The 19,106-nt window shown below is 39.0% G+C and overlaps 1 protein-coding gene across 1 annotated transcript; it reads right to left on the reverse strand.

Annotated features, from left to right (window-relative positions):
* Positions 1–10,385: 10,385 nt before the first annotated feature.
* On the reverse strand, positions 10,386–12,269 carry LOC132298725 (cytochrome P450 94A2-like). Its single transcript, XM_059795103.1, has one exon. It carries the CDS (start codon positions 12,267–12,269, stop codon positions 10,737–10,739), a length of 1,533 nt encoding a protein of 510 aa, XP_059651086.1. The 3' UTR covers positions 10,386–10,736.
* Between the last annotated feature and the right edge of the window lie 6,837 nt (positions 12,270–19,106).

The following is a 19,106-nucleotide window of genomic DNA, read 5'->3' on the forward strand; positions in this document are numbered from 1 at the left end:
AAATTCTAGCACTCATGAAAATCCCAAGCTTGTCAACCCAAATGTGGAGACTTCTTATGAGCCTAAGGCTCTGTTTCCTCAATGTCTCCAATAGTCGACACATTTTGGGAACAAGAATTGCAAAATTCAAGACATGTGGGAAGTTTTCAAGTAAGTAAAGATCAACTTGCCTCTCTTAGATGCTATAAAGCAAATCCCTCCCTATGCAAAATTTCTTAAGGATTTGTGTACTCAAAAGCGCACTTCTAAAAATCATTTGCCAAAGAAGGTGAGATTAACTGAAAATGTGAGTGCATTCATTCGACATAGTGCTTGCTCCTCCAAAGTATAAGGATCCGGGCGCCCCAACTATCTCTTGTGTCATTGGCGACAACAAGATAGAAAGGGCCCTCCTTAACTTAGGAGCTAGTGTAAATTTGATTCCATATTCAGTTTACTTACAATTAGGTCTGGAGGATTTAAAGCTAACCTTCGTGGTCTTGCAGCTTGCCGATAGATCAGTCAAGCACCCACGGGGCATTCTTGAGGATGTCATTATTAAAGTGGACAAATTCTACTTCCTGGTAGACTTTGTGGTTCTTGACACGGAACCGGTCCATGACCCAAAGAAGCATATTCCCGTGATCCTTGGTAGGCCATTTTTAGCTATAGCTAATGCTTTGATTAATTGCCGAACTGGGGTGATGGACATTGCCTTTGGCAACATGTAAGTCAAACTTCACATCTTCATGCAACTCAACATCCTTCCGATGAGGATGATTGCTTCCTTATTGATGTGATTGATGAAGTGGTTGAAGAATCTCTCCCCTTCATTCTAAGCAAGGACCCTCTTGAAACTTGCATGTCTCACTTTGACTACTCAAGCTTTGACATTAATCAATTTATCCAAGAAGTAAACTCTTTGCTTGACATTAATGCCATCATGGATCTTCCTCCTTGGAAAATACCGAGAGAACCACTTCCTCAACTCTCCATTACTCCTCTGGTCCCTTCCTTGAAATCTCCTCCACAACTCGAGTTAAAGCCGCTCCCGGCCCACCTCAAGTATGTGTTTCTCAGCGTAAATCAAACTCTTCCAGTCATCATTGTATCGGACCTTCTTAAGGACCAAGAAATCAACCTTTTAGCGGTGCTTCAAGAGCATAAAGAAGCTATTGGCTGGGCAGTGGCTGATTTGAAAGGAATTGACCTTTCTATTTGTATGCATCGCATTCATATGGAGGACGACGCAAAGCCTATTAGAGAGGTCCAGCGCCGGTTGAATCCTAATATGAAGAAAGTGGTAATGAAACAAGTGATCAAATTGCTAGATGCGGGAATCATCTATCCCATCTCTGATAGCAAGTGGGTGAGTCCCACTTAAGTTGTTCCCAAGAAATCTAGCCTCACCGTCGTCGAAAATTCCGTAGGAGAGCTCGTACCATAACGCACCACCACCGGGTGGCGTGTATGCATTGACTACCGGAAACTCAACTCTACCACTAGGAAGGATCATTTTTCACTTCCATTCATTGATCAAATCCTAGAGAGGTTAGCCGGCCAAAGCTTCTATTGCTTCCTTGATAGTTATTCCGGCTATAACCAAGTGGCAATTAATCCGCAAGATCAAGAAAAGACCTCATTCACATGCCCCTTCGGAACCTTTGCTTATAGACGCATGCCTTTTGGGCTATGCAATGCTCCGGCCACGTTCCAAAGATGCACGATGTCCATATTTTCCGATATGGTTGAAAAGTTCTTGAAAGTTTTCATGAACGATTTCTCCGTCTTTGGCTCCTCCTTTGACTCATGTCTCCACAATCTATCCCTTGTACTCTAAAGATGCAAGGAGACAAATCTAATTCTAAGTTGGGAGAAAAGCCATTTTATGGTTCAAGAAGGCATTGTTCTAGGACATGTCATTTCTAAACGGGGAATCGAGGTGGACAAAGCCAAAGTTGAGTTAATCTCCAACCTCCCTCCTCCAAATTCTGTCCGTTAAATCCGTTTCTTTCTTGGCTATGCCGGTTTCTATCATCGCTTCATCAAAGACTTTAGCAAAATTTCTCGGCCCTTGTGTAATCTTCTTGCCAAGGATGTTCCGTTCAATTTTGATGAAGCTTGTATGGAAGCTTTCGTGAAACTTCGCACTCTTCTCTCATCCGCCCCAATCATGAAACCGCCTAATTGGTCTCTTCCATTTGAGATCATGTGTGATGCATCCGATTATGCATTAGGTGCGGTTTTGGGCCAATGTGTGGATAAACTTCCATACGTCATCTATTACGCTAACAAGACACTCTCCGATGCCCAGTTAAATTACACCACCACTGAGAAAGAATTGCTAGTTATGGTGTATGCCTTGGATAAATTCCGTTCCTATTTTCTTGCATCCAAGGTCATTGTTTTCTCAGATCAAGCCGCTCTTAGGCATTTGCTCGCTAAAAAAGAGACCAAACCCCACCTAATTCAATGGATACTTTTACTTTAAGAGTTTGACATCGAAATCCGGGACAAAAAAGGGACCGACAATGTTGTCGCAGACCACCTCTCTCATTTATTCATTGGAAAATCCTCTGAATTTGCTGCGGTCCGGGACTTCTTTCCAGATGAGCAACTCTTTCAGATTTCCCATTCAAGTCTCCCTTGGTTTGCGGACATTGTCAACTACCTTGCGGTAGGCAAATTCCCTCCAATTGGTCAAAACAAGATAGAGACTGTTTCTTCTCCCAAGTTAAGCATTTCTTTTGGGAAGATCCAGATTTGTTCAAGTACTGCCCAGATCAAATCATCCAGAGATGCGTTCCCGACAATGAAACCACAAGTGTCTTAAATTTCTGCCACACTCTTGCTTGTGGGGGACACTTTAGTGCCAGAAAGACTGTTGACAAAGTCCTTTAAAGCGGATTTTATTGGCCATCTTTGTTTAGGAATGCTTATAATTTCTGTAAATCTTGTGAGCGTTGCCAAAAGCTCGGATCCATGTCCAGGAGAGACATGATGCCCCTCACTCCTATCCTCATTATTGAAATTTTCTATGTGCGGGGGATCGACTTCATGGGACCATTTCCATCTTCTTATGGCTATGAGTATATCCTTGTAGCTGTGGATTATGTTTCCAAATGGGTTGAAGCCGAGGCTACCAAAACTGATGATCATAAAGTCGTGATCCAGTTCATTCAATCTAACATTTTTAGTTGCTTTGGTACGCCCCGAGCAATCATCAGTGACGGTGGATCTCATTTCAGAAATCATTATCTTAAATCCGTCCTCTCCAAGTACTCTGTCATTCATAAGGTTGCCACACCTTACCATCCTCAAACGAGTGGTCAAGTGGAAGTATCTAATCAGGAGATTAAGCATATCCTAGAAAAAACGGTTCGATCGAACCGCAAAGATTAGTCATTGAGACTAAACGATGCGCTTTGGGCTTACCGGACAGCTTACAAGACACCCATTGGCATGTCGCCATACCGACTTGTCTTTGGCAAAGCCTGTCATCTTTTAGTCGAACTAGTGCACCGTGCTTATGGGGCCATAAAAGGCTCAACTTTGATATCAAACAAGCCGGCTCTACTCGCAAATTGCAACTCAATGAACTTGAGGAAATTCGAAATGATGTGTATGAAAGTGCCAAAATCTATAAGGTAAAGACTAAGGCATTTCATGACAAGCATATTGTCAAAAAGTCTTTTGCCCCCGGATAGAGAGTTTGGCTTCTTAATTCTAGATTAAGACTCTTTCCCGGTAAACTCCGTTCACGGTGGGATGGTCCATATGTCATCACCGCCATCTTTCCTCATGGTGCAGTCGAACTCCAAGATCCTACCAATGGATCTCTCTTCAAGGTTAATGGCCAACGGCTTAAGCCTTATATTGATGGCATAGTCCCAATCCGAAAAGTTGAGAAAGTCCTATTGACGGACCTAATTTACGAGGATTGATGCGCCATGCAATCTTGGTTCGTCTAGCTATCGATATTAAATTTAGCATTCATGGGAAGCAATTCTTCCATCTACTGGGCTTCCCTCTTCCATGTGCCATTGTGCCAAGAATTTTTCAGGAATTTGCTAAGTTTAACCAAAAATGTACTCTCTTACGGAATCGTCTCCTCTAGCATTCTGGCGGTCACATTCGTTTTCTTTATCGTTTTCGGGTCTCTGTACCATTTCTGGAAGTATTCACGGTCATTTCGGCATTTGTCTCGTCTAATCCAAAGTTTCATTAGCATTTGGATCTCTTAACTGTTGCTTGTGAGATTATGAGCCCAATACAGTTCCGGTGGTTTTGCATGGTTGTTTAGATCTCCAAAGCGCTTAAGTTCATGACTCATTTCCCTGAGATAACATCCCAAGCCTGAAATGCTGAATTAGGCTGCACAAAGCAGCATCTACACAAGCACCACGGGCGCCCGCGAAAATGCCCAGTAGCATACATCCTCCGCGGGGCCCCGCTGCGCCGTGCGGGCCCCCGTCATCAGTTCCGCGGGCGCCCGCCTCGCGTCTGCGGGCGCTCGCCACCTTCGCTGGTAGGTTTTAAATGGGCTTTCAAGCCCATTTCACTCTTTTAATTCTCCCTCTCACCTCTAAGCCCTCACCTCACACCTCTTGTACCCTCAAGACCTCTCACTTTCCTACTAATCTTATCCCATCATCCTTTCCTCCTTCATCTTCCTCCTCCTTCCAATCCCTCACATCTTCCCTTCATCCCTCAATCTCTCATCCTTCAAGCTTCAAGGAAGTGTGCTCCTCCATTGGGTAAGTTTCTTCTCCCTTATTTTTCTTTAAATTTGTGATCCAAGGAGGTTGGGAATCTATTTTTAGAGGATTGGTGATTGTTGGGTGTTGCTTCCATGTCTATTATAGGGTTAAATTTTTGGGATTTTCTCATTCTAACCTCATTTTTGCCCCTCTTCCCCATCTTTGTGCACGCCAGGTGTTCGTAGAAATTCCTGAACCAGCTTTCTTCATTCCAATGGCTTCTAGAGTGGCCTCCAAGCGCGCCAGATCGTCCGAGGGCCCTTCTAATGCACCTCCAACCCCAAATTGGGCCGAATGGCCAATCGTTCCCGAAGTTAAGTTCGCTATCAAAGATGGTTTTGAGCATAATCATGAGACGGCGTGGTCCGTCTGCGAATTGAAGGTGCGTGGTCTTGAAACTTACTTCAAACCACGTGCTCACTCCTACTACCCACACGTGGTCTGTCTCTTCTATGCCAACATGTTCTATTCATGTGTGGAACCGGACACTCCCGTGGATGGGGCGAGCTTGCCTCTCTATGTTGCTGCTCCCGACGCCACCTTGTCCGACATTGTGGGAGAGATTTGCCACGGCCAATTCACCGGTACTCGAACCACAAGCACCAACAAGTCCTTTTTGCTATGTCGGTTGTGGTTTCTTGATTCGGTCCTCGCTAAGAATGTCCTTCCCGTGCCAGGCCATTTCGAGCGTAAGGGGAATTTTCTGAAAACCCTCTACGCCGCTAAAAAGGAGTATTGGTTTTGCGTCCCACAGTTTGTTTAGGACCAAATGCTAAAAATCTACAATGAATTACTCTTGGTTAGGTCGCGCACTACCACCACATAGGCATTCCGTTTTCCTTACCTTATCACAAGGATGCTTAAAGATGCCAGATTCAAAGCACCCCAGGGTGAAGCTAAAGAAAAAAAGGTTCTTGACTTTTCTCTTGGGGTCTGGAAGTCGAGCACAGCTTAGCTTCAGACGTCTCGTCAGGCACGCATTGGGGGCGAGTCGGTTTGGGGTGCTCCAGCACCCCCAGTGGCTCTTGCTTCGCCTATTTTTGATGCCCCTGCGCCTTCGCCATTAGATGTCATAACCCGAGCTGACTATCTCGCCCTGAATGCTCGTCTCGATACATTTAGCCTGCGCTTTGACGCCATAGAGGGCGCTGCCAGAAGACTCAAGAGAATCAAGAAATTTTACAGGCTATGCTCCAGTCATTGATTGACCGTGCGCCTGGCACACCTGGTGCTTCCTCCTCCACTCCGATGGTGGAGTGATTTTATGCTTTCAGTTTTATTTCCCTTTTTCCCGTAATACTATTTTAGACTTCTTTTGGGCCACGTTTGGCATTTATTTTCCAGTTTCTTTTGAACTTATAACTGCATTCCATTTTGCTTCTTTGCATGGATTTTCGCTTTGAAATAAATTGCAGTTATCGTTAGTGATTTTTGGATTCATATGATTCTTGCTCTGTATAAATGCTTTTGACAGGTTTTTGAATTCAAGTTTGGGGGTATGCTCATGGAATTCATGACGTGGTCTATTTTTGCACCGCCACTCCATTCCTCCTCAACTTGGTACTATTGTTCTTGGCACTCTCCATTTTTATTTTTATTTTTCTTATCCTTTGTCTTCTCACATTGAGGACAATGTGACATTCAAGTTTGGGGGTGCATGTGCTTACATTCTTATAATTTTTGTTCATTTTTGATGCATGGTAATTAATAAAATCATGTTGTTAGGAGCAATGATAGTGTAATTTGGAACTTTTGGAATAGAAACATGTGTTTAATACTTTGCATATAGAAGCCAAGAGATTTTTTTGAAAATAAAGAATTTTTTTTTTTTGAAATAAGCATGTTGATTCATATCGGTCTATATAAGTACTTCAATTAGATTTTCGCAGGACTTCATACTCTTTTATGCTTCACTGTGTACATTTGCACACAGGAAACTTAATTGTGAGGTATGTAACCCAATTGACCTTGACCAGGACTCAGTTGAACTGAATTGATAACCCTAATGAATGAATACTTGGCACATTTTTTTTTAATAATAATAATAATAATAATAATAATAATAATAATAATAGTAATTTGATGACCAGTTTGAGTTCGTAACCTTTCCAACTCGAGTTATAAAGCCCTAGGAGTGTTTCTACACTTAGCACCCTAAAGCCATCTGGTTTGGGAGTTGTTGGCTTAACACTTTCTATATGAGTTGGTTAGAAAGCTTAAAGGACTTAGACATTGCATGGTAATTCAAAAATAAATAACTATGGTTCGTCGAAGTTCGTAGCCTTTCCAATTCGAGTTATTAAGCCCTAGGAGTGTCTCTACACTTAACACCCTAAAGCCATCTGGTTTGGGAGTTGTTGGCCTAACACTTGCTACATGGGTTGGTTAGAAAGCTTAAAGGATTTTGACATTGCACGACCATAGTAAGTGATTTCTTGAGTTGATCAATAAAATCGTCATTAAGCAACAAAAGTTGTTTTGTGAATAAAGTTAAGCCTTGGGGACCTCATTTAGATGGAGATTTAAGGATTTGAAAGCTTGTGGTTTTGGGATTGGAAAGAGAGGGTAAAAGTCACATATTGGGAATCCAATTCACTTTCACTGAAGTTAGAGTTAAATTCCATTTTAAAAATGACAATTGAAGTGTTTATATAGGTCTTAATAAGCAATGCGTAAAAGTTGTAACTTATTTTGCCATTTTGAGTATCAAGGCTTTATATACGTACGGTAGTTTGCTTAATGAGTCTCTTTCCAAATTTTTGTTGTTCCAAGTTACATTTGAGCTTTGCAGGTATTTTCGCATTTCATGATTAATGCATGTTATTAGCATTTCATATGTTGTCATTTTTGTTAGGTTCTATATTTTGGTTTTGCTATGGGACTAGAAAAATGCAAGTTTGGGGGTGTGATAAGCATCGAATATTACATATTCAAGCGCCTTTATTTGCATTAGTTAGGTCCATTAGCTGGTGATAATGTACAGTTTTGCTTTATTTGTTTGTTTTTGTTGTCTTTTAGGTCGATTGCCCCAAATATGGTTAAAGAAGCAGTTTTGTCAATTTACACATGCCGTTGCTGGGAACTGTCTTTTAGAGCCAAAACTTCTTGAGTCCTCATGTATGTGGGGTTGTGATATTGAGCTCAGGTCAAAGAGTGCATTGATAGACATTTCATTTAAAGTTCGAAGGAGGGCTGAAATTGCTGAGGGATAGTCTCCGCGGGCGCCCGCCAATCATGCTAGTAGCTATCCTTCATCAGTGGGGCCCCGCAGTGCTCGCGGGCCCCGCCGCACGTTCCGCGGGCCCGCCAAACCCTCCAGAGAGTCCCCTCATCATGTAAGGACCCGCGGGCGCCCGCCGATCTGTAGACAACTCTGCACTCCTCCTCCCAATGCTATCTCCTTGACTTATTTTTGTGGTTCTAATCCTCCTAGGGTTGGTAGGGCACGAAAATGGAGGAAAATTGAGAGGCTAAGGGATTAATAAAGGGCTTGAGGCTAAAGGAATATAACATCTTACATTGGGGCCAAGTTTTAGAGAGAGAAATATTGAGAGCTTATGGGGGTGGTGTTCTTGAAGCCCTTGAGCACGAAAATGGAGGGTGAGGGTGCTTCTTCTCCTTCATTCCTTGCATCCATGGGTAACTAAACCCCTATCTAGGGAGGTGATGAAGCCTTCCCTTGTAAGCATGTTCTAGTTTAGATTCTATTTTGGGATAACAATGTATAATTTTTGGTCTTTTCATGATCTAAAACATCTTGCTTCTTGTAATGGATCTTAATGTATACAAATGATTATTTTGAGTTAATTATCTGTTTTAGATGGTTTCTTCTCTTAATCATTTTTGCTTGCACTCTCATGGTGACAATGGTAGTGAGATCATGGAATGGTTTTATTGGCATAAAGTTGGAGAGTCTTGATAATCCATGGCTTGGGTTCTCCCTTGGATGGTCTATGCTTGATTTTTAGCTTTATGTGCTTTCATTATTTAATTTAGGGCTTGATAATCCTTGACTTAGTAAGCATGTTTTAGGCTATACCTTAGTTTAGGTAGTTGAACATGTGGATCTTTGATGGTTTATTCTTGCCTTTTAATTTATTGAACCTCTTGAAGATATTATAGCAACCGAGTGACGCTATATATCATGACCATTTAATATGTTGTTTTCCCCCAAATTAGTCCTAATCTAGTATATGTATAGGGATGGAGGCGGATTCACTTCCCTAGTCCTCTCTACTTGTATTTCATATCTTCAACTTCTTGCAAGCTTTTGTTTTATGAAATTTAAATTCTTAGCTCTTAAGTGACAACAACAAAACAAACTCTCTACCACCTTCATCAAACTAAAAGTGAATATAACAACCTTGTTTGCCATAAACTAGCAGTCCCAGTGGTTCGACCTACCTGACCAATAGCCCTATTTTACAATGATTTGTGCTATTGCAAATGGTTGATTATTATTGTGATAGTCGACGACCGATCAAACTCCACCTTAATTCAAATTTTCAAACAACTTTAACAAATTTTAGGGTAAGTCTTCAAATTTCTACCATGATCACTGCTACTGGTTTTTTTTTGAATCTTCTGCCAACATTGTTGTTTCTTCCACGCTTTGCTTTGTTTGAAATTTCAGTCTTTTCAGTCTTGTCTTCTACTGGTTTTTTCTTTGTCTTTTGAATTCTCAATGCTTTTTCTAGAGTTGTTTTTGCAGTACATGCAACCACTTCTTTCTTCTTCTCATCATCCTTGAGCATAGAAAAATCAAGAGGATAAATATTGTTATCAGACATTTTTGAAAACACTATTAATTTTTTATCTCCTTTGTTGTACAACATGCATCTGTCATCTTCAAACGTAATTGAACAATCTTTCTTGAGTAGCTGTCCCAAACTGATCAAATTTGAGCCAAACATGGAATACACAAAACATCATCAATCAATTTTTTACCAAAATTTGTATTCGCTGCAACGGTTCATTTGCCTTGAACTTGCACCCTTTTGTCGTTCCCTATACGCACTTGAAACTTTACAGATTCATCAAATTTAACAAAAATAAATTTATCTCCTGTCATGTGGTTACTACAATCACTGTCAAGATACCACATATTTTTGACAATGCATTTATTGATTACGTTGCAATAGGAGATGGCCTATAATTATTGAGAGAAGAGGGATTAGGGCATTTTGGGACCAAAGAAACATAGGAATTGTTAACTAGTTTCAAAAGTTTTCCATTAGTGAAAAATTAAAAAATGGCTTTTGTGATGCTCCTACCTACAATGTGCCATCACGCCCGGTGCTTAATCTTTGTTAAGGGACATCATGCAATTTTGGATCTCAAGCTCAGTAGAGTGAGTACATGAATGAAGTGAGACGGGAGAAGGGATAATCTTTGTGACGAAGGGCCTCAAAGACTCCCTACCTGGGTATTGAACAATTTATAACTTTCCAACAGTATATTTTAGATTTTAGATTTTAGATTTGAGGTGTCACAACTACTAACAAATACGATCCGCACGAGTTGGTCTAGTAGAGTAGAGGCGTGAGATAGATGATCTGGCTCCTATTTCGACATTCCGAAGGCGCATTAAATACACACTCTTCCTGAATTATTGGATTCTTACTCAACTCTGGTGTGGGTCTCGCCAGTGTCCCATGATTTACCTTCTAAGGTGGAAAAAAAAAACCAAAAACAAACTAATATTTAATTCCAACATGTAGATATTATTACTGCCTCTTAGATACCGTTAATTCATCAGTATCTATGGACTTTTACATAAACAATTAGTAGAGAGTAGAGACTAATCCTTAGAGAATTAGTCTATCCTAAATACAAACCTTAATTATAGAATACTTATATCAAATACAAACAACGTACAAAAAAAATAAATAAATAAGGGCAGTTTGACTAATCCATCCAGCTGATGTCACCTCTCACGTACGTAAATATAATAACATACAACACCATAGGTGACCTTAAAAATATCAGAAATTGTCATCACTCCCTTTCCTTAATAATCACCGGAAAACCACCTTTCATCTTAGACGACAAGTACGATATGAATACCGGGTCCAGCTCCACACCTTCCTCCTCCACCGCTGGCACCACCCTAAACCGCCACAAAACACCAGCAACCAGCCTCTTCATCTGCAGGAAAGCCATCTCCTTCCCCAGACAAATCCTGGGTCCGGCTTGAAACACTGGGTACGTGAACGAATCCCTCCCCACGAACCTCCATTTCCCGGTCTCCGCCTCCCTCTCCAACCATCTCTCCGGGCGGAAATCCGCCCAGTCTGACCCCCACAACCTCTCCAACCTCCCCATTGCATAAGGATGATAACTAACCCTCGTCCCTTTCTTCACAACGGTCCCGTCCGGCAAAACGTCGTCCTCCATTGCTTCTTTGGTGTCCGTAGGAACCGGCGGGTAAAGTCTCATGCTCTCACTCAACGCAGCATGTGTGTAAACCATGTCCTTCACTTCGTCATAAACCGGCGAATCCGACTTCTCTCTGATCTCTCTTAGAATCTCTTCTTCAACCTCTGGATTACAGGAGACCAACCAGAAAAACCATGTTAAAGCGGCAGATGTGGTGTCTCTTCCCGCCAAAATAAAGCTGATGACAATGTCCGTGACGAAATTTTCGTCCGAATGACCGGAGCTCAAGAATCTCGATAGCAGATCTACAGATTCGAGTGATGATTTGTCACTGAGTTCTTTTTTCTTTCCTTTGATGACACGTTTAGCAAATTCGCGGACTTCGTTGACAGCTATTTGGAGTTTCTTCTCTGATCCAACACCGAGGAGTCTTTTGGTTTTCCAGATGAGACGGTGAGCAGAATTAAGCCGCTCGCTGCTGATCCGAACCGCATTTTCGAAAGCCTCTGCGAATCTCGCCGGCGGCATGGAAGGTAACAGGTAAGCAGGGTCGTACCCGAATGCGATTTTACAGATATTGTCGAATGCGAATCTCTGAAGAACGTCTTGGAAGTCGAGGACGGTGGTGTTTTTGGCGGCGGCGGAGAGGATGGGGAGGAGACGATCGGAGAGCTCTACGTCCACCACGTTTTCGACGAAATTACGTAGACTCTTGGTGTTGAACTGGTGACTGGAGACTTGTCTCTGGAACTTCCAGCTCTCGCCGTCGGCATTGAAGATGCCGTCGCCCAGGAGGTCGGAGAGGGTTGTGCGGAAGATGTCTCCCTTTTGGTACTGGTGGAAATGGGTCTTGAGGAGGTGCTGGACATTGGAAGGGTTGGCGGTGAAGACTTGGCGGTAACCAAAAGGGCGGTGGAGGACGAAGGTTGAAGTGGGTGAGTCCCTGAGAATGTCTGATGTCCATTGAATGCGTCGGTTTCGATTCGCGAGGATTGCGAAGGAAGAACCTATCAATGGGTATGATCTCGGAAGCTTGCCGGAGTACTTGGATGAGGAAGGGTTTGCGAAAATGGAACTCAATTTGATGAAGATGAAGAGAAGTAATGGAAGGAGGCAAAAGAGTAGGGAAGTTGAATACTCGAGGTTTAACATGGCTGATATATATATATATATATATATATATATATATATATCTATATATAGTCGATATAATGTGCTGGAGTGTTAATGAGTGAAATCGGGGAAGAAGGCTGGGACTATTTATAGCACATTTTGTTGAAGGTTTCCCGTCTCTTTTCTTCTTTTTTATATTTTATTTCGTTTGATGACTGGGGAAGGCATTCATTTTGTTGGATTAGACAACAATCACATTATATAATACAAGGATCAGTGAAGTGCGCATGAAATTTATTAAACCAAATATAAAACTCCATTCCCCTCCAAAATTGTTATGTTTGAGAAATTGTGACCCGTAAGCATAGTATTATTTTTTAAACGAAGAAGTAATAGTTAAAAGGATAATACTTAGGTTTTTGCATAACATATTTACTTTTGATGTGGACCAATAATCAATTGACACGTATTATTTTAATTACCAAATCAGAAATAATATAATTTGGTAAGTGAATATCTACTCACCATCTTTGATTTGGGATTCAATAATTAAATATCACATTATATAAAGGCCTTGTTTATATAATTAACGACAACAAATTGAGCAAAAAAAAAAAAAAAAGTGTATTAACGGTATCATATTCAAAATTCATATAGTTTGTAATTCAAAATGTTGTTGTAAAAAAAATATATTAGGAACATAAAATATAGACATTGTCATGACTAGAATTTCTATTTTGCATTTTCAATTTCATTAGGAGGAAAAACATTACTACACTTTTGCATTTTCGATTTTATATAAAACCAATACATTATTATTATTATTATTTGTGTAGTTTGATTTATTTCGAAACAAAAATATATTTGGTAATTAATTTGTTGCATAATGTTTCATTAAAAAAAAGTTTGATTTATTTTCAAACGATGGTATTTACATTATATTGGTTTTTTTTTTATTATTATTATTTTTATATAAAAAAAATTACAATAGTTTTAGCTAAAATCTAAACGCAATATATATATATATTGCGTTTAGATTTTGTTCTTTTTCTAAATCAGATTCAATATTGTGCAAAATGTAACAAATGATATCAAATATGTTTTTGGAATTTGTTTATCTTTTTCACTAATTTACCAAAAAAAATACAAAAGCAAAAATCAGTTGCTAAGCAAGCACTAAATGTATTAAATTTCAATAACAAATTTAAAGAATTAAGAAAAGAGAAAGAAGTTGTCACACATATATCATATATGACTGCAAGAAGAATAAAAAAAAAAGGAAAACAAAAAGGAAGAAAATATACATGTACGTACATACACACGAGTATATGTGAAAGAATTTGAAGGAAGGAAAAAAAAAAAGGGTTTTATTGAAAAAAGCGAATGCATAAGAAGGATAAGAAAGAAAAGAATTAGAGACATTTTTAAAGGAGGCTAAATTTAGAGAGTCGTTTTGTAAAATTATAATTTTAGGGGGATGTTTTTGTAAAATTTTACAAGTTACATATATAAATTTTTAAAAAGTTAATGGAGGAAGCATGGGGCCAGGCGGCGGCAGCCTCCCGTGGGCCCCTGCTGTCTCCTCCCTGAGTTACTCCCTAAAATGTATTGAAATATTTTACTCCGTAGTACATTGTAGTTAGCTCTCTAATTATGTTCCATTGAGTAATTTAATACTATTTTTTTAAATAATCAAAAAATGGTGCAGAGAAATTATTTTAAAGTGGTTTGGTGGGTGGCGGCCATATTCAATTATTGTCATAAGTTACATTTTATTTTATGTTATTATAGTTATCATTATTCATTTATTTATTATTATTCTTTTTTTTTTTTTTTTTATTTAATATAAAACAAAACGTTCAGTCAATATCACGTTTGGTGGAGTTGATATGGTTTGAAATAGTGTCAGTCCAAAATAATGGGCCAAATCCATATCACCAGATTGGTGATATTAGTTGTTTTGACACTGTAGCTGTCCAAACCCATATCAGATTACCGTAGCGGAGCATACAGGATATAGGGCCTTAGTTTTGGTTTGGGTAAATAGTGATATTAGTTTGGTTTGGGTACTGTAGTGTTAAAAAAACTCGGCCCAAAACAAAACCATTCTTGTAACAGACCACTGGAGCGAGGCCAAATTCCTGAACCACAAAATTGTGCCTCCCATTTCTCTCTCTTCTCATGCCGTTGTGTGAGGCGATTTGATAAAAGCGATTCCACTGAAACCTAAAGTTCAATCGTTGTGCGACCACGGTTCAAGGTTTTGAGTTCCATATCCATTGTTCTTCCTATTGTTTCACTGGTTTCTGTGGTTTCTCTCTGTTATCTCACCTATTGCGAGGTAGTTCGCGACCACGAATTCCAGCTCTTGGTCTGCAAAGCCAGTGTTGTGCCTTTTGATTCGACTGAAACCCTAGTTCGTCATTCGCGATCACCGGATAAGGTTTTTCTTTTCAAAATTTTCGGTATTTCATAATAGTTTCATTTCATTATTTCAAAAAAACTTTCTGGTAAGAGGATGAAACTGTGTACATATTGGAAATGAAATTCAAGAAATTTGACTAAGATGAGTTAGCCATGTGTATTGAAAACTATTTCCAACTATTTAACCAAAATTTATTCTTTTAGAAAATACCCAAATCAATTCACATGCTTATGCTTTATGGGTACACAGAACTTTTAAACACCAAATGAGAATGTGAAGCCTAGAATCTTTAGTCTTTTGAGCCCATTTCGAGCATATCACAGAGATAAGATATTGTCCCATATCACCAAATTGGTGATATTGTTATGTTTTGACACTTTAGTGGACGAAACTAAACCCAAACTAATAACATACTTATATCAGGTTACTGTAGCGGAGGCATCACATATGTATAAGCTCCAATTTTCTGAAACCCTCGCTCTCTTCTCGCACCGTTGCTCTGGGGTGATTTGGGCGACCACGGTTCTTAGGTTTTGAGCTGCAAAATCATTGTTCTGCCTCTCGCTCCTCTCTGCTGCCTCACCTGGTGTGAGGCGATTCAAAGCCTATTCGACTGAAACCCTAGTTCCTCGTTTGCAAAGGGTCTCTCATGGGGGATTGAATCACAGCTCTGGCTTAGTATCTCTCTCTGGGTTAGTGTCCCTCTCTCTAAATCTGGTAATGTGATTTGTTTTGGGATTCTTCGCGTGAACATGTCATTTTAGGTCAAATTTTGATTGTTTTGTGTTGAATCGTGTTGCTGGATGTGAATTTAGAGCTTTTTCTGTTGTGGGTATTCGAGTTTTTGTTATTTGAAAGAGATTTTGGTTCTCTGGCTGTTTTGAGCTGATTAGGGTTTTGTATTGAATTTCTTATGGAGGCTGCAACAGTTCCAGTCAATGTCTAGTACTCTTTATCTTCTTTCATTTTCATCGCAGGATTATAGATTCCAACATCAGCATTGATGCATTGTATATGTATATATATCATGGTTTGTATTGTCTTTCATATAATAGGTTACCCTATAACGGTGAGTACTTCTCCAAGTGTGTGTGTGTATATATATATAAAGTGGGAAATTAAGCAACTAGAGACCTTTTGGTTGACACAACTCTCAAGCACTCTTTCCTTTTTTGGTGTTAACATGTATGAAATCCAGAGTCACAGAGAGCCATTTTGATTTTTCAACCAAAAGATTATCAACTACTTGTGTGGTTGTTTAGAAAATCATAATCAAGGAGATTAAAAGGTAGGACCGAAATTCCATGGAAAATTTCCTCCAATTGTTGATTGTCACAGCAATTTAAGTTGCTCCTAATATCATGGTCATTTGTTCTACAAATGTTTTTTCTCTGCTGGTCAAATTTGTTTTCATGTCATTTTCAATCCTTGTGTGAATTTGCTGAGCAGTTGAACTGCTTCTAATGGAAATTAAATTTCAAATTCGACAATTCTATTCCTCTAAGCTCTGCCTTGTTGCTTGTATTTATTTTTTCTTGAGGGAGATGACTATAGACTCAACTACTGGAAAATACTGCTAATTTAGCTTGCAAGATCAGGCATTAGAACTTGATTTTTTCGAGTGGAGCTAGCTCTTCTAAGATCTACTAATCTTTGGGCACTCTGTTTTCAGATGGGCATTTTTCATAAATGCCTTGGAACTATTTATTATTCAATTGCATATGCGAACACACAAGTATAAGATTTAAAAACAAGTCTGGGAATGTGTATTACCAACAAAACAGAGAGAGTCTACAAGGGACTTTATTTTTCGTCTTTCAGCAACCATGTTTTGATATTAAAAGGTAACCAAAGATGAGTTTAGAGAGGCAGAGAGGGGCCATGCTTCCATTGGTGCATAATTTTGGCCAGCTGATTGCTGTATGTACCGATGAATTGCATCCAACCCCACCCCAAATAATTCCTATAAATCTAATTTTCAAACCAGTAATCTCCTAACAAGCAATCTTATCCTTCCATTTATAAATAAAATCTTCCTCTACTCAATAAAGTATATCAAAGAATAAACAATATTTTGAGAACTTCATGAAAAATAGATAAATAAATAATAACTAATATAAAATTTGACTTACTTTTCTTAATGATTTTGAGTTCCTTAGTACAATATGTATGTTAATTAACTTTAGAATATAAATGAATTCACTAGAAAAGTTTACTTTTTATACGGCTTCTATGAGAAATATTAAAATTTTATAATAAGAAAATTGGAAAAAAATATAAAAATAAATGTTCGCTAAACCATCTATAGAAATTCTAACCTCCTTGTGGAAAAAGATAATAATAAAAAAAGAAAAAGAAAATGAAACTGTATTCTCTTAAAAAGAAAAGAACATAATAAAAAACCATAACACACAGCTATCACTCCAAAGAAAAGATGAGAGGTGCCATTAGGATAAGAAACTTAGTTTTTGGATGAGAGGCGCCATTAGTATTTTTGCTTCTTCCATGCAGGTATGCATTCTGGTCCCCTGCTATGGTCTTGCCATTTTGAAGGAGGAATATTGTCGCATGTAAAATGCCGGATCTTCCCTGACTTTGGCAAATGCAATGTGTCCATTTGCATTGCGGGGCAATTCAATTAGCCCATCCATGCAGGAAACCATGCACAATATGTATATATATATAGATGGTTTCCTTGCATGACAAAGCGAAAAAAAAAAAAAACTGCACAATTATACCAAAATTTAAGAAAAAATTTTAAGCATTGAAATTAATACACTAATAAAAAAAAAAAAAATTACTTATAAAAAAAAAAAGCATTGAAATTAATATAAATAAGAGGTGATGGCGTAAAATTGGTTAGGAGCCACTTTTAGGTTGTTTATGATTCCCATAACACCATTGAAGAATTTTTAATAGTTATGGAGCAAGTTGGCAACATATCCCATGTGAGAAAAGTTTTAAAAATAAAAAAATCGTATAATTACATTTATAAGGGGCATATGGCTTAGTAAAGAAAGACTCTGATGCATCAATATTTACTTTTTCTTTTTTCCACTTTCTCATTATTTGATAAGAATCACATGATTATGAATCTAAAATTTCAATTGTCTTGGAGCTAATTCAAATATTTGGTTTACTTGTGCAAATAACTCGAATTTTTCTAATAACCAAAACAATAGAAAACATTAAAAAAAAATATAATAATACAATCTTTGAACTAATTCAAATACTTGTTTTAGTTGTGTTGAAAAGGAAAGATTCGGTAGTAATACTACCAAATATTATTAGCTATAAATATAATATTTGGAGGATATTTGCTGTTAATAGAATATTGGTCAAATGCTGTAAATTAGGAAATTATTAATTAGGCCAACTAGTTATGTGCGTGTATTCTCTCCTATAAAGAGAACCCATGTAAACTTGTGAATTGTGTGCTAATGCAGAGAAAAGGTTTATTCCATATTTCTTTCCTTTCAAGTTAATATGGTATCAGAGCCACCCTAAGAAGAAGAAAGAAAAAAAAAAAAAAAAAAAAAACCCTAATTTTCTTTTCTGCACAATTTCTTCACTGATCAGCCATTCTGACGTTTCCTCCATGTCAACCTCCCCTATCACAACCCAGTCAACCAATCTGACAACCCAAGCCCTCAGTACCGATTCTCACTCGGTTCAGATCACCAATATTCGCCTTAATGGTAACAATTATTTACGGTGGTCCCAGTCCGTTCGGATGTACATCAGAGGGCGGGGAAAGATCGGGTACCTTATGGGAGACAAGAAGGCACCAGCATCGGAGGACTCAACGTACGTGACCTGGGATGCAGAAAATTCAATGGCGATGACTTGGCTTGTGAACTCCATGGACGAGGATATTAGCTCCAACTATATGTGCTACTCCACGGCCAAAGAGCTCTGGGACATCGTGAATCAGATGTACTCTGATTTGGGAAATCAGTCTCAGATCTACAAATTGACTCTAAAACTTGGTGAGATTCGGCAGGGAGAAGACTTGATCACCAAGTATTTTAATTTATTGAAGCGCCTTTGGCAGGACATGGATCTGTTCAATGATTATGAATGGAAATCCACTGAAGATGCCAATCACTACAAACGGACCGTGGAGACTCATCGCATTTACAAATTCCTTGCTGGGCTCAACGTGGAATTTGATGAAGTACGAGGACGGAGCATTGGTTGGACTCCACTTCCTCCAATTGGTGAAGTGTTTGCTGAGGTTCGAAGAGAAGAGAGCCGCATACATGTAATGTTAGGGAAGAAAACTACCTAGCGGACCTATTGAGAGTTTTGCCCTTATTGTTGCAGAGACTGCTGCTAATAAAGCAGTCAATTTTCAGTGAAAAACTGAAGAGAAGCCACGGGTCTGGTGCGACTTCTGCAACAAACCGCGCCATACTTGAGAGAACTGCTTGAAAATCCATGGAAAACTA

This window comes from Cornus florida, unplaced genomic scaffold (assembly GCF_030987335.1).
Source record: "Cornus florida cultivar Cherokee Brave unplaced genomic scaffold, ASM3098733v1 CherokeeBrave_3.0.0_Hap2_Chr03, whole genome shotgun sequence".
NCBI classification, from domain to species: domain Eukaryota; kingdom Viridiplantae; phylum Streptophyta; class Magnoliopsida; order Cornales; family Cornaceae; genus Cornus; species Cornus florida.

Excerpts from the sequence above, each read along its gene's own strand:
- LOC132298725 (XM_059795103.1), bottom strand. The coding sequence starts at position 12,269 with ATGTTAAACCTCGAGTATTCAACTTCCCTACTCTTTTGCCTCCTTCCA.